This window comes from Quercus robur, chromosome 5 (assembly GCF_932294415.1).
Source record: "Quercus robur chromosome 5, dhQueRobu3.1, whole genome shotgun sequence".
NCBI classification, from domain to species: domain Eukaryota; kingdom Viridiplantae; phylum Streptophyta; class Magnoliopsida; order Fagales; family Fagaceae; genus Quercus; species Quercus robur.
The window spans coordinates 9,386,725-9,403,768 of NC_065538.1; the positions used below are offsets into that span (position 1 = coordinate 9,386,725).

At 34.4% G+C, this 17,044-nt stretch overlaps 1 protein-coding gene across 1 annotated transcript; it reads left to right on the forward strand.

The window, feature by feature from the left end:
- The first annotated feature begins 2,554 nt into the window (after nt 1–2,554).
- LOC126729003 (transcription factor MYB26-like) lies at nt 2,555–4,413 on the forward strand. Its single transcript, XM_050434770.1, has 3 exons — nt 2,555–2,820; nt 2,967–3,096; nt 3,401–4,413. The coding sequence occupies exons 1-3, from the start codon at nt 2,688–2,690 to the stop codon at nt 4,140–4,142; spliced, it is 1,005 nt and encodes a 334-aa protein (XP_050290727.1). The 5' UTR covers nt 2,555–2,687; the 3' UTR covers nt 4,143–4,413.
- The last annotated feature ends 12,631 nt before the right edge of the window (nt 4,414–17,044 follow it).

Sequence of the window (17,044 nt, forward strand, 5' to 3'; positions counted from 1 at the left end):
TGGGGTGGGTCTAAAATGTCTAAATCCATCCTCATCCTGTCCCGTGGTGCGGGGCTAAAATCTCATTCCATCCCTACCCTACCACCTTTGTGAGGTGGGGAAAACCCACGCAAGGCTAAGCGGAGAGGTTTGGGTGAAGCGCACTAAATAGATCTATTTCAAATTAAGAAGATATTCATAATAGTGATGTGAGACTAAGCCTATAGGGTTTGTGATGTAGTACAATCTAGACTTCCCAGCTAGATCATTCCCATGTTTAAACCTTAGGCTTCACCACTTAAGGGTTGTTTGTAATCACCACCAAACACAAACACATTTTGAATAAAGAAATCTTTGATTAAAAATAATAGTCTAAATACAAAATAAATTATCTGGAGTTCTATAGATCTTTTAGCTAGTAACTAAGAGATAAAGATAAACAACTAATCCTAGTTGAACTTGAATACTAATCCAAATACTAAACTAATTCTTATCTAAGAAGATGGAATTTAATCCCTATCACAACTCAAACAATAGAAATAAAACATTAAAATCTTTTATCCAATAAAAAAAACTCCATAATAAATATTAAAATAATTTCCGGTTGTGCTCTGGCATCTTTCTGAATGTTTTTTTTCCCCCAAGCAACGAGAATCTTGGGAACATTTGTTTTTTCACCTATATGACTTATTGTTATTTAGAGTTTATACCTTAATTACTTTTAAGTGACCGAAGCATTCATTTAAGACTGAGTTTTATTAAAACAAAATATTGTAGCAAATTCTTAGAATAACCTCAAAATAAATACTAAATTTTTTTAAACATTTTGATAATGACTTTTAATTGAATTTTTTTGAAACTTTTATAATAAAAATTATAGTAAATGATAAAATTAAATTAAAAAAAATTCATGAAATTTCATATAAATTTCTTAAAAAATTTAATTGAGGTATTTTAAATTTATGAAAATTTTAAAAGAGTATTTCAAACTTTGAAACTTTTGTACTAGAAATATAGTTAATGAATAAGATAGTTTAAATTAAATGATGAAACTTTATTAATTTTTTTTATGGGATATAATTACATTTTTTTTGAATTATATTAATTCTCTTATAAGTAACTTTTTAAAGAATTCACTTAGAGTAAACTACCCTATGATAATTATTGAGGCACGTGATAAAAAAAACATATTCTTTGATAGATGTGTAAAGTTAAGTGACAAAATGGTTTATATATATATATATATATATATGATATAATAGAATAATAATTTATCCATAATACAGTAAGAGAATAAAGGATAGATTATAAGTTTATTGAGCATATTGTTCCTTAGTATATTGAAGATTAGTGTTACTAAAATTAAATCTTGGAAATCATCAATTGTTTCTTACTATTATAACAAAGTCATTAATTATTATTGTTAAGTGAACTTTAATTATTATTGCTTAGAATATTTTAATTTATTATTTATTAGTTTTTGTCTTAACTCTTTTCAATTATTTTTTTCAATAATTCAACTCAATTTTAACAACTTATTAGTCCTTATAATTTATTAAGAATATATAAATATATATATATATATATAGATATATATATATATATATATAAATATTTTTGTCTTTTGCATTAATCTATCAAGATTTCAACGCAATAATATAATCATTAAAAAAAAAATATTGGCTACACTTCCCACTTCCTAGTTCCCACTGTTTACACTTTGCTACCTACTTAATTTTATTTTTTTTTCCTGAGATTTAAGATCAAAAAATTACTAATTTTTGTTGTTAGGCTTGCTATTTTTTTTATTAGATTTTAGATCAAATTGGTTTGTTGTTGGTTTTTTTTTTCCTAAAAAAAGAAAAAAAAGAAAAAAGAAAAGCCATGATACCTGTTGGTGTTGAATTGATTTGTTATTGGATTTATTTAAGGGGTTCAAAATTTCAATTTAGGGCAGTCAAAACAAAAACTTTAAAAATATTGTTATATGTAAAAAAAAAAAAAAAAAAAAAATCCAAAAGTCAGGAGGTTCATTTGAACCCTTGAACACTATGTGGCGCTGCCACTGAGCCTTTAGTGTAATCAATAATCATAATAATTTATAAAAACACAATTTTGATTATATATAGAATAACATATGACATGATAGTACGATACACAACAACAAAAAATGATTGTTCTTCTCTATGAAGGGATGCCTACTTTATTCCAAAGAGAACCCTTTTTCAAAAAAGGCAAAGTTCAATATTCAATCATGGTTCAAAAATTCATGATGTAGAATGTATATATCAGCTCATGACCTTGTCTCCAAACCTCACTATTGCCCAATATGCCCATTCTCAATAAGTCCAAGCTAGAGGGTAAACGGTCACATATTTTCATCCAAAAAAAATATGCTTTCTTGACAAAGAATCAAGGTGTGGGATATCTCACACACATGAATGGACCCACCACCTTGCATGTCATGTGAGTGAAAAAAAGAAGTATCCATTGTAAAAACCTAACTGTACCAGCTCTTACGTTAAATTCATGACCTCAGTGTACTCAGGAATCACACTTCTGACAGCTAGGGCCAGACCTAGTTCTGCCTTTCTTTTCTCTCTCTCTCTCTCTCTCTCTCTGAACTTTTTTCATCTTTTTAAACTTATTCCCCAATACTTATTATTGATCTGTCATTGGCTGCACGAATACTGCTTTTAGAGAGAAAGATGAGACATCACTCATGCTGTAACATGCAGAAGGTGAAGAGAGGACTATGGTCACCGGAGGAAGATGAGAAGCTCTTTAACTACATTTCAACCTATGGCCATGGTTGCTGGAGATCTGTCCCAAAACTTGCTGGTAACATTATTACTGCTCCCCCTCTCTCTCTCTCTCATTGCATTGGCTATATAGCTTTCATAGATTCCTAGTACTGTTTCTCAAATTATCTTTGTTCTTGTTCCTTTTTCTTTTTTCGATTTTCTTGTACGGTTTCTATGAAGCAGGCCTGCAGAGATGTGGAAAGAGCTGTAGATTAAGATGGACAAATTATCTCAGACCCGACCTAAAACGTGGGAGCTTCTCTACCCAAGAAGCAGCCCTCATCATTGAACTCCATGCCATTCTAGGAAACAAGTACCTCCTTCTTTTTCTTTTCCAAAAATGCTTAAATTATTACCAATTTCATTATAAAAATCTTTAAAAAGATGTAACAATAAATATCATTAGTGACCCACCGACAACATAATAAATAAATATTTATTTACTTTTTTATTATTTTATATTATATTTAACATATAATACCTCAACTTGTAAATCTTATCTGGTATAATTTTTATGTTCCATCTTCTTCTTATATTATTGTTATCTTTATCGTAACCTTCATCATGAATATCATTCATTTTTCATAGAAGAGGGAGCTTTTTCTTTTTTCTAACAGGTGGTCTCAGATAGCCAAGCAACTACCAGGAAGAACAGATAATGAGATTAAGAACTTCTGGCATTCAAGCATGAAGAAAAAGCTGATTTCTCACGATGTTCCTGCCACAGCCACCTTTCCTGATATGCACTGTAATGGCAACTCTGAGGAAGGTTTTTCCTCTCTAATTGCAAACCCTAAGTGGATCCGAAGCTCTCAACAAGACCAGCTATACTTTCCCACTCCAACCCCAATGTTGCAAGACTTTGATCATGGTGATCTTAAATTAAAGCAAACCAATTATGGTACCAATTTGGTTCACTTTCCACCCCTAATAGCACCACCATCATATTCTTCATCTTATGACCCACTATGGTCATTAGGCTATCAACCACATGAACAATTTGATCCCAATCAAGAAGATCAAAATTTCAGCACTAGTGGAGTAACACATTATATTGGTGATGAACTTATTGGTCCAGGACTGACAGCACCACATTATGATGAGGATCCATTAACAGTGCCCATGATTCCAAAACCTTGTGAGATTATTAGTGGTAATTATTGTGGCATGCCTTATTCATGTGCTTCACAAGAACTTGACCCACTTGCTAGAATCCCATATTTTCCAGCTGATTTTAATTATCCTTATGATCCACACGTGCCTAAAAATCGTACGGAGAACATGGATTCCATGTCATCATCATTATCAATCGGGCAATTTGTCACAAACCCTAATGATCCTTCAAGCTGGGGGACTTAGTGATGGTACTCCATTGGAGTTAGGTTCTGTCTATCAATTAATGGGCCTATAATTGATAAGATTTATTTATTGTTATGGGCACAATAAATAAGTGAAACTTCTTTGGGAATCCTAACGTTTCTAGTTAAAGTGAGCAAGGCTGCTGAAGTTCTAATAAAATATGTAGCTTATTCAAGTGTGTCAACTTAATGTTTGTAAATGAATAAATAAAAGAGTTTGTTAACTTAATTAATATATTGTATGAGTTCCTAGTTCTTAGTGCCTAGCAAAGTACTACTCTATATTTGTATCCTTTCATCTCAAAATAATTGAGAGTCTGTAATGATTGTAAGTGATACATACTTTAATAAAATAAAAAATGTAATAATTTTTTTTTGTAGATGGATTCATGTTTCAATAAATGGGTTTGAACTTAAGAAAATTTGAATAGGGGAGAGGAAGCTATTGTGTGTTTTAGTAAAATACTTTATTGATTTTTAAAGATTAAATGTTTTACATCTTTTTATAAAGAATTTTATGATCAACAAAAAATATCTTACAAGTCTAACCACATTTTACATGCAAACAAACACCTAAAAATGAGAAAACATTTTACAAAAAACATTTTACTTTAAAATAAATAGAGCATTAATTAGTACCTAGTTTCATCATTATTTTCCAATTTCAAGTGAGGGCTCCCCTCTTTCTTTCTTTTTCCTCAAATTGGTAGGTGAAAAACACAAATTGATCCACACACTCCATAGTGAATAAACAAGCAAGAAAGCTCTTGATAAAGAGATACAATCAAATTTGAAAATGAAACCATCATTGCATCGAACAGCCACCGAGCAAATTAAGGAGAGAGGTGGCGCCCGTGCCCCATTGCATAGAGCCTTTGCATAGCCATCAGTGATGGTGGTGGTGAAAGGTGGAGATTTTTTCAAGGAGGAGCTGGATTGGCCATGGAGGTTTGATTCAAAGGAAGAGAGAGAGAGAGAGAGAGAGAGAGAGAGAGAGAGAGAGAGAGAGAGAGGGAGGTGCGATTTTAAAATTGGATGAAATTGATTGATGAATAGTTTCTCAATAAGTGTATTGAAACATTATTCATTTATAACTTTTTGGGACAAAATATTGAGGCTGATACATGAAATTTTGGGGGGAGTTTAGCTACTTTTTGACTACATGTGGTTTTAAATACTCAATTGAGAATGCTCTAACGCATAGATCGGATTGGGTTGAATCATCAAGTTGGGAAAATTTTGTGAGGCCTAATAAAAAAAAAAAGGAGTTCATTCAATCATTCAAGCTCCTTATTCAATAATTGATTATAATTTACACAATGAAAGTGACCTGATAGCATAATGATATCAACACTCTTTATGATGCCATATGTTTGGAGTTCGAAACCTCCTTCCCAATTTACCTAGCAAAAAAAAAAAAAAAAAACATTACAATTTTCACAATTAAGTCTAATACCCCAACTTCATAAAAAATTAAGTCTCAATATACAAAAATAAATCAAACTAACAAATTCAAAGTACATGTATTTTTTAAAAATTTTATAGCTTCGGTTGGGTCAGGTTTTTGGGTTGAAAATCTTGCCAACACAAAATCTACCCAACTCAATCTCGGGGGAGGAGGAATCCATTGACTTATAAAAAATTTAGGTTGAATTTGGTGGATTGAATGCACATCCCTACATTTTAAGAATTTTTCTATATAGACTATATATGACACTATTATGAGCCTTGTTTGCTTAAATGTCTTGATTTTCTTTATGGCTTTATAGGGCATATTAATCTTAATAATCCATAGCTTTTGTAATTAATTGTAACTATTAATGTAACTTTAAGAAAACAAATTAACCTGACAGAGAAATGTATGAAATGAATAAAACCTCTTCAATTTTTTACCGAAATGTTGAGAATTTTCAAATGTAATGTGCAAAGAACACGAATAGTAAAGAATTTCAAGATTTGAAGAGCTAAAAACAACTATTGATATTGATTCAAGTCAACAAATCCTCTCACAAATTAGGTCTCAAGTACATGGAGTCTTTTTCCTGCCAATCTTCTAAACCTTTATTTAAAATTCACACTTCAGTTCATGCATCCAATCGGTAAGGATACTTATTGGAGTTTTCCCTCCCCCACCCCCCGGCCCCGGGTAATTATCAAAATCTGACTTATTACTGGATCATTCTAAAAGCTTAGATTTGTGTGAAAACACAAGAGCTTGTTCAAACTTCCAATTAAAAATATGGCTAGATTGCTTTTACTCTAACTTAAGCTAAGTGTGGAATAAGAGTAAATGAGCGCAAACAATCGATAACACTACCCTAAGCCATATTCATCCATTATCAACAATAAAATAAAAGCTTAAAGAGTAGGGAAGAGAGATGCAAACACAAGATAACACCGAGACGTGTTATCAAAGAGGAAATCGAAGAACTCGGCGAAAAACCTCTCTGCGATCCTCCAAGTCGAAATCGATCCACTAGAGAATAAAGTTGGAGTATATGAATAACAAAAGACCCTCCAAGTCTAGTCGACCCCATGTACTTGAGCCCTCGAAGCTCCTGCAACCAAATGGTTTCTCGAAACCTTGTCATCTCCAACTTTTCGAACCCCGCAATTTAGCCAGATTGCATTTGCCAATGAATGTCTCCTTCCAATGCTTCCCAATAGTACCAAAATCTCACTTGACACTCAGAATGAGTGTGGTAAGTGTTTGGGCTATCAACATCTCAAGGATATGGAGATGGAGACGTAGGAGTTGAGGAAAACTATAAGGAAATGTGTAGATGATTGTGAGTATAATAATCTCTAACTATCATGTGTATTTTCTAGGGTTTTCTCTCTGAAAAGCACTCTTTACAATTTATGGGTAATGAGGGTATATATAGTGTGGGTAAAGACTTAGTAAAGCAAAATACAACTTTTTACCAAACAGAGAGTTTCGCGAGTGTTTCACAAGATGGCCTTTCCCGTGAGACACTTGCGAAAACCTCCAGGTTGGCTTGATTCTTCATCTTCCAGTCATGTGCTCTACACATGGCTCTTTTGCAGGTAAGCTTCTCGCGAGGCACTCATGAAATCCATTTGTTCATCCTTTTAGGCTTAAGTCTTCATACTTTCTCACACTTATCCTTTACAATTAAAAACCCACATAAATACAGGGAAATATGATTGAAGAAATTACAATAAAATTTGGCACAGAATTAAAGCCAACATAAAATAGTTGTAAATTACAACTTTACACATTCATTTGGGAAAAAGTGGGAAAAAATTTATAAGTAATTCAATAGGCAAGCCTCAAGTAAACAACACCCCGAAAAAGTATTCAATGTATTTGTTAAATAATGTAATACCTCATAATCAGATACAGCAGGAGAAAGCAATAAAAAAGTAGATCAATAGAGGAAGCTTAATTTTAGAAATTAGAACTTCTCTAAATTAGGATAAGGTCAATTGGTTCCATGAATGTTGTTAAAAGTTGATAGGCCATAAATTGAATGACCCCTTGTGATAGAAATTAATTAATTAATTAGCCAAGTTATTAATTAATCAATTTATCATGCAAACGCGTGGTAGCACAAATAAATCACTAATAAACTAATAATGCAGCGAAAAATAAATAACACAGTGATTTGTTTACGAATGGGGAAAAACTAACGGCAAAAACCCTACCGAGTGATTTTCAAGTCACCAATCCCGAAACTCCACTATTATCACAACAAGCGGTTACAAGTAAAGGAATCCAAGTACCTTACCAACCTACAGTTGAACCCTTACCCCAATACCCAATTGGACTTGTTCTGTAGTGACAGTTCCCCTTTTAGATGCACGACTCCCAGTACATGACTAACCAATTGCGCGGATCCCAGTACGCGACTTCAATCACCAACTAAGAAGGTTGTTGGTTGCAAAGTTCTTCAGTTCATCCACACGATGAAGATCAAGAAGATGCTTGGTCACAAAACCCTATGGTGCACATACACAACAACTTCTTCAAGAGAAAGATATGAATTAGGATAAGAACTTTGTCTCCGGTCACAATTTGCTTGAACAAAATTTGCTCAAAACTTGTGCAACTTGTGAACCCTTTGACGGCCCTTAAACTGATCCTTTTATATGTCTAAGGTTAGGAGAAAAGAAAGCCCAAAGACACATTCATGGATCCCAAGAAAATCAAATTGAAATTCTGAAAATCTTAAACCTCGACAGATAGCAGGTGTCGAGTAGTTGTCGATTAGTTGTCAAGCACACCGAATGTAAAACAGCTTCCTTAAGTTCGATAGATGCAGCTGTTGAGCCAGTTGTCGAACTTTAATGATTTTGCACTCTGAACTTGTTTTCTTGAACAAACTTGAAGACTTCAATACTTGATCTTGAAACACGGTTTCTTGAAGTATTTAAAGACATCCTAAATCTACCCAAATACAAGTAAAATGTGTTTTGTCAGAGGATAAACCAATTATATAAAATCATGACATATGTTCTTAACATGTGAAACACATATGTCCTAACAAAAGTAATGCTAAATCAAGTACATGTTTTTAGTAGCAACAAGTATGCAAGCATGAAACTAGCACTAAATGTCAGGGGGAGTTGCAAGGCAGTGTGCATCAGGGAGCAGCTCAACATGCATCACAGGAGAAGGGAAGCCTGCAATTGAATGCAATACATAGTGCATCTCAATATCAGAAGCAAAACAAAGATACAAGCCTAAGTGATGAAGACTTAGAAGATTTGTTGGAGTCCATTCCTTATCATGATCAAATCATACACTCTATACAAGGAATGATGCCAAGTGGATGTACACGTGTCATAGCTAGGTAGTGCTTAGCTGTAACAATTCTTTCCGTAAAATCCGGAGAGGTAGTTATTCTATTTTTGTACATAACTGTGTATATAAGGATAGGTAGAATGATTTTGTAATTGATTCATTCATTTGTATTCATTTTCAATCAATGAGAAGATAGTTTCTATTTAGAGAGTCTTTTTTACATGGTATCAGAGCTCAAATATTCTCTCTAGAATCTTCTTTCTCTTTCAATTTCTTCTCTCAACTTCAAGGTCCTTCAATGGTGTCCTTAGAAACTGATGTTCTCTCAAATTCACATAACACACAATCCACGCATGCAAATGCAAATTCTAATGCTCCTAATCTGTATTTTCTCAGTTCCAGTGAAAATCCAGGAAATATACTTATCACTCAGCCACTACTTGGAATGCGCAATTATCAGTCTTGGTCTAGAGCAATGGTTCTTGCACTCACTGCCAAGAAGAAAATTGGCTTTATCAATGGAAAGATTTAGAAGCCAGATGTTGATTCACCTCTGTATGAGGATTGGGAAAGCTGCAATACCATGGTTCTTTCATGGTTGATCAATTCTATGCATGTTGATGTCTCTAGCAGCATCATGTATTGCAAAACAGCAAGATAGATGTGGCTTGAGTTGCAGCATGTGTTTTCACAAGGTAATGGTCCTAAGGTGTATGATTTACAGAGGGAAATTTCTCACATGTCTCAGAATCACATGTCAGTCACTGAGTATTACACAAAGTTCAAACGATTTTGGGATCAATTGTTGAATTTTGAGCCTCTTCCTGAATGTTCTTGTGGAGCAATGAAGATCTAGAATGCTTCACATGACAAGGCCTATGTCATGAGGTTCTTGATGGGCTAGAATGAGAATTATGAGACTCTAAGAAGTCAAATTCTCATGTTAGAGCCATTCCCTTCAATGAGCAGAGTTTACTCCTTGGTGCTTCAAGAAGAATCTCACAAACATATTGGTCATGGAGCTGCTGGATCCTCTCAATTAGATACTATGGCTATGTACACCAATTCCAAACGAAACTCCAATTCTAATTGGAACAAAGGAAATGATAAGAAGGAGAGGCCTTTTTGCACACATTGCAATATGCAAGGGCATACAATTGATAAATGCTATAAATTGCATGGTTACCCTCCTGGTTACAAGCCTAAAGGGAAAGTTTGGTGCCAATCAAGCATCATGTAATTCTGTCAATGGTGCAGACAAAGCCATTGTTGTCACAAATCAATGCCCTATTTCCAAGACACAATGTGAGCAACTTCTAGCCTTTCTCAACTCTGGAAGCACTAATTCAGGAGCTAGTTTTGGGGATGCTTCTCATGCTGCAAGTGTAAGTTCTTCATGCATGTATACTGGTGTGGAAGGGCTGATTGGTATGGCATCTGATATGGTGGGTACTTCTGCTTCACCCAATCTTAATACCAATGTTGCTTTCATGTCAAGTATAAACTTTAATATACCTTTTCTTCCTAGTCTAAAGCATTCAATTTTCTCAGTCAATATTGTAGATAGGAATGCCTTTAACAGTTCAGATTGGGTGATTGACATAGGAGCAACAGACCACATGGTGCATTCTTTATCATGTTTTACTACTGTTATAGCTATTGTAAACACCTTTGTTAATTTGCCTAATGGTGAAACAACCTTAGTAACACATGTGGGAACTGTTAGGATTTCAGAAAACCTCATTCTTACCAATGTCTTGTGTGTTCCATCATTCAGTTTTAATCTTCTTTCTGTTAGTCAATTGTCTAAAACCACTCTTTGTTGTCTAATTTTCTTTGGCAACATGTGTTTCATCCAGGACCTTGCTCATTAGAGCACAATTGGTTTGGGTAGGGAGGTCAAAGGCCTTTATCTACTGCAAACAGGTGTATCAACCTCATCAACTTGTTTTTCTTCAGCTGGTTTTGTTAATTTTGTTGTAAATACTATTGTTCAGCCAGATATTTGGCATTCTAGATTAGGGCATTTGTCAAATGCCAAGTTGGCTTTGATAAGGAACACTAATGTACATATTGACAACGCTAATAAAGTGTTCAATTGTGACATTTGTCCATTGGCCAAGCAGAAAAGGCTGCCCTTTACTATAAGTACTCATGTTTCAAATGAATGTTTTGATTTGATTCATTGTGATTTGTGGGGTCCCTTTTCTTTTCCTACTATTGCTGGCTGCAAGTTTTTTTTTTTTAACCATTGTGGATGATTGCTCAAGGTGTACTTGGGTTTATTTGCTCAAGCATAAGTCTCAAACACAATCCACTTTAGAGCAATTTTGCACTACAGTTGAAACATAGTTTTCTAAGAAGATTAGAACCATTAAAATAGATAATGGTATTGAATTCATCATGCTAATTTTTTTTTTTTTTTTGCTAAAAAAGGCATACTACATCAACTTAGTTGTGTTCAAACCCCTCAACAAAATGTCATTGTTGAACACCAACATATTTTGAATGTGGCAAGCACTCTCAAATTTCAGTCTAATACTCCTTTGGAATTTTGGAAGCATTGCATCTTGACTGCTGTTTACTTGATAAATAGAACTCCTTCTTTAGTTTTGTCAAATAAAACTCCTTTTGAGGTGCTTTTTGGTTTTAAGCCAACTTATGATCATTTGAGAGTGTTTGGGTGTCTTTGTTATGCCTCTACTGATCTTTCAAATCATAGGTCTAAGTTTGCTCCTAGAGCTAGGAAATGTATTTTCTTAGGATATCCCTTTGGTGTTAAAGGATACAATGTTTTGGATTTGACCACTAATACTGTTTTCACTTCTAGAGATGTGATTTTCCATGAAAATGTTTTTCCTTTTTCTGCTTCAACTTCTGATTTTGCAGACCCTTTTATTCTTGGGGTTGACACTACTACTAAAGGTGATTTGGGTACTTTTGTCACTCCTTTTAGCATACCTAATGTACCACTTGATTCCTCAGAGTCTTTTCCCATGTCTGCTCATCCTTATGTCACTGAACCTATTTTAGACTCTTCTCCTCATGATGTTTTTTTGTCTAATGATTCCATTTCCTTGTCAGAATCTATTCCTATTGTTGTTACTAACCCCCTTGTAGATCCACCACCAATAAGAAAGTCTACTAGAGTTCATAAAACTCCAGTGTATTTGCAAGATTATGCTTGTACTGCAGCACTTGCATCACCAAGCACAACTGCCACTTCTCATCCATCGGGCTCACCTTATGACATTTCAGCTTGCTTGACATATTACCATTTGGTTTCTGCATACAAGTCCTACTTAATGAATGTTAATGGGGGTCCTTCAACTCCTCAATATTTATCTCAAGCTGTTCTTGATCCTTTGTGGAGAGAGGCTATGGATAAAGTGATTCAAGCCTTAGAAGCCACTAAGACTTGGGTTTTAACTCCCTTACCTCCTGGTAAGAAACCCATTGGATGCAAATGAGTGTATAGGATCAAATTGCGTGCTAATGGTAGTGTGGACAGATATAAGGCTAGGCTAGTTGCTAAAGGTTATACACAAAGAGAGGGTCTTGATTTCTTATTGACTTTTTCTCCTGTTGCCAAAACAGTTTCTGTGAAGGTTCTTATTGCCTTAGCTTCAGCCAAAGGATGACCATTACATCAACTTGACATCAATAATGCCTTTCTCCATGGTGATCTTGATGAAGAAGTTTATATGGCCCTGCCACCTGGTTATCACAGTAAGGGGGAGTCCAGTTCTGATTCTATTTCTGTTACAACAAGTCCTATGGTGTGCAAGCTTGTTAAGTCTCTTTATGGTCTCAAGCAAGCTTCCAGGCAATGGAATGCCAAGCTTTCTGCCACAATCTTAGCTCTTGGTTTTGTCCAATCACAGGAAGATCACTCCTTATTTGTTCACTCTAATGGTTCTCAATTCACTGCATTGCTGATCTATGTGGATGACATGGTCATTACAGGCAATGATTCAGCTTGTGTTGACAGGTTGAAGAAGGTGCTAGATCAGAAGTTTGGAATCAAGGACCTTGGTTCACTCAAATATTTTCTAGGACTTGAAATTGCTAGAAGCCCCGAAGGAATTAGTATTAATCAAAGGAAGTATGCTCTTGATATCTTAAGGAACTTGGTATGATTGGTTGCAAACCAACTAGAACACCAATGGAGCAGCAACTAAAGCTGTCCAAAGGTGATGGAGAGTTGCTTAAAGATGCTAGGCAGTTTAGAAGATTAATTGGGAAGTTATTGTACTTAACTTTGAGCAGACCAGATATAACCTATTCAGTACATAGGCTTAGCCAATTCTTGGCACAACCAAGGGTTCCACATATGAAAGTAGCCACCAAGATCCTTCAATACCTCAAAGCCACACCTGGTCAAGGAGTATTTTTCCCTGTAGAGTCAGATTTGTAGCTAAAAACCTTCTATGATGCAAATTGGGTAGGCAGCCCTGACACCAGGAAGTCCCTAATTGGTTATTGTGTTTTTTTAGGTGATGCTCTAATCTCTTGGAGGTCAAAAAAACAAGATGTGGTTTCAAGATCCTCTGCTGAAGCAGAGTATAGGTCTATGGCCACAACCACTTGTGAAATCACTTGGTTATTGTATTTGTTGAGGGATTTACACATACCACATGATAAACCAGCCTTGATGTACTGTGACAACCAGACAGCATTACATATCTCAACAAATCCAGTTTTTTATGAAAGGTCAAAGTACATTGAAGCTGACTGCCATATAGTGAGGAATAAGATCTTGGATGGCACACTTAAAACCTTCTATGTATCCACACGAAATCAGTTAGCTGATATATTTACAAAGGCACTTGGAGTTGAAAGTTTATGAGGTTATTGTCAAAACTGGGAGTGATTGATATTTTTAGTCATAAGATTCAATTTCCAGAATATACTAAGGATAATGGAGAAGCAAGAGCTTTGATTTTGAGGGGGAGTGTTAAAAGTAATGCTAAATCAAGTGCATGTCTTCAGTAGCAACAAGTATGCAAGCATGAAACTAGCACTAAATGTCAGGGGGAGTTGCAGGGCAGTGTACATCAGGGAGCAGCTCAGCATGCATCATAGGAGCAGGGAAGCCTACAATTGAATGCAATACATAGTGCATCTCAGTATCAGAAGCAAAACAGAGATACAAGCCTAAGTGATGAAGACTTAGAAGATTTGTTGGAGTCCATTCCTTATCATGATCAAATCATACACTCTATACAAGGAATGATGTCAAGTGGATGTACACATGTCATAGCTAGGTAGTGCTTAGCTGTAACAATTCTTTCCATAAAATCCGGAGAGGCAGTTATTCTATTTTTGTACGTAATTGTGTATATAAGGATAGGTAGAGTGATTTTGTAATTGATTCATTCATTTGTATTCATTTTCAATCAATGAGAAGATAGTTTCTATTTTGAGAGAGTCTTTTTTACAAATGTCATACTTATCCTTAGATGACAATTTGAAACAAAACGGAAGATTAAAAAATGAAAAAAAAAAATAAAAAAAAAATAAAAAAAAAAAAAAAGGAAAATATCGAGTAGCTTGATTGAGTTTTTCTTTCTCCCAATCATTTATTCTTTCTTGTTGAGTTTTCTGTTTTTAATTATAGTATTCCATTTTACTTTCCAGAGTTACACATCGATTCTCTATCTAAGGCTTCCTCCTAGCTTTCGAATGATTCTCCATGGGAAAGACGTGGAGCACCACAATATAGAGAATGACATGATGATGTCTCAGGAGGTTACATACCGATCACATCCTAGTGGTGATGGGGTCCCAAAGGATACAAATGTAACACACACAAAATAATAATTTTGATTCGATATTCTGTCTGCTTTAGTACATTAACTCTGATTTTATGCAATTATTGTCATCAGATGATTGCTGTTGTAACTATATATCAGATTTGTTAAGGACGCGAAATATCATATTGATGTTCACGGATTCAATGTTTATCACAAGAATCGACTTATTAAGGTATGATTTGCTTAATTACAATATTTAATTATATTTTTCTTTGGCTCCATCTCCCCCCCCCCCCCCCCCCACCTTCTTTTTCCTTCTCTTTCTTTATGTTCTTAAAGTTTTGAGATCCTCACACAAACCGGTTCCTTGCATTTGGTATGATGTCTTCCAAACCAAGTCTGTTTTAACACACAAAACCTTGTTGCTGTTCTTAAGTTGTTGTTGGTGTTTTTTTTTTTTTTGGTTTTTAAATATGTATTATTGGTTCTGTTATGTATGAGAAAACCATTTGAGATGTGTTAATGACTATAAAATTAGAAAATTGAGGAAGGGGTGTGGAACACAAATAGGAACTTTTTGAAATGTTTGATATATTAGCCTTGTGGTAATTTCTTGAAACAGTATTATTGACCTTCTCCTTTGCGTTACTGCTGATTCGATTATTTCAGGTTTTATTAAGTTTTTTACTTTTTGGTTTTTTTTTTTTTTTTTTGTCTTCTATATTCTTGGAGTTTCTGCATTTTACATGAGTCTGTTTAAGGCATGATAGTCGTTTCATTGTCTGAAATTCAAAATGAGGTTCTTCTTGAAATCATTGTTATATAAGGTTTGTTTTTTGTCAGCCATTCTGGAGGCTTTGGAATGCTGCAGGAAGTGATGGTCGCGGAGTAATATATAGGTATTGTTTTTGCTTTGAAGTTTTAGATTTTCTACTGGTAAGTTGACTCAAGCTCACTTCAAATGCACTTCATGTTGAGTTATATTACCTCACAATCAACTCAATCTAGTAGTGATCACTGATCACTAAGGTATGAAGATCAACTCAAGCTAGTCACTTATGGGGTGTGTTTGAATTGATTTAATCTGTGAATGTTTGTGTGTTTTTAATTGAAACTTTCCCATGTGTTTGGCTTTATGTGGAATGGCAAATTGTGTGATGAAGTTTGAGGCTATGTGATTTGTGTACGTTTTTAGACCCCTTAAAACAAGTTGTTTAACCTAATATTAAGTCAAGTTCATTAACAAGTTCATTAATAAGATCTAGGTTAAACACATTCAAATCATATCATGTGAATAGTGCGGAAAAGTAAATAACACAACGATATGATAATACAAAAAAACCAAACCGGTAAAAAACCTAGGGAGGATTTAACCTAGCTATCCTTAAGGTAAAACAGATCCACTATAAAAGAATTGAAGTTTTACAATAAGACTTAGACCACTAACATTCTATTGCTACCTCGAGTAGAAAACTTACTACCATAACTACCTGATAGCTCCGAATCCATAAACTATTTCTTTCCTTGATCCACAACAACCACAAGTACTCCCACTTGTGTTTTCTTTAAGTTCTTGAAACAGCAACCGAAGAGATCACCAAGCTCTTGATATCAATCTTGATTTTGATAACCCTAAGTATGTATGAAGAGAAAAACCTCTAGATCTCACAAGAGATTCACACACACAGCATGTCAACAACCTCTAAAACGTGGCTAGAGTTTTTCCTTTTATACTTGAAGCAATACATAAAACCCTACATGTCATATGGGTTTGGGCTGAGTTAGAAAATTATACAGAAAAAACAATCTGCACGAGCTTCGATCGATCGAACCTTGTAGAAATTGAATAGTAATTTCCTGCAATTACTCGATTCCAACTTTACACATAACCACACTTTGAGCAGCCTAAAACTAGACTAAATGTTTTGATCATGATTTGCCAACATTACACATTGAAGTTCTAATACATTTAGATCCTAAAGTCTTAGAACCTAACAATTTGCTACAGAAGGAACTGGAGTTACATCCATTTTGACCTTGAATTAATACTCATTTTGGGAGCAAAGGAAATGAGTATTATGTGTAAATGTGATTTCATTTTCCTTGATTTTAATTAGCAGTGGAAAATGATGTTTCTTTTGAAATTTTAGTTCAGGTGTATGTGTATATTTAATTGGATTTATGGACATTTAGGTTTTTGTCTGAATTTTGTTGTCGTCGTTTTTTGGTTTAATTGTGTTAAGTGGCTCTGGAAAATGCTTTTTTCTTTTAAAATTAACACATCTTAGACTATAACAATAAATATGAAGTTGGAGCATAGTGAAACCAACCAAGACTTACTCGGTGAATCCAATATTATGTTTTTTCTATCTTGGAAGA

Coding starts and splice junctions, on each gene's coding strand:
- LOC126729003 (XM_050434770.1), top strand. CDS start 2,688: ATGAGACATCACTCATGCTGTAACATGCAGAAGGTGAAGAGAGGACTA. Junction 2,821..2,966: donor ATCTGTCCCAAAACTTGCTG/GTAACATTATTA, acceptor TCTATGAAGCAG/GCCTGCAGAGATGTGGAAAG. Junction 3,097..3,400: donor CATGCCATTCTAGGAAACAA/GTACCTCCTTCT, acceptor TTTTTCTAACAG/GTGGTCTCAGATAGCCAAGC.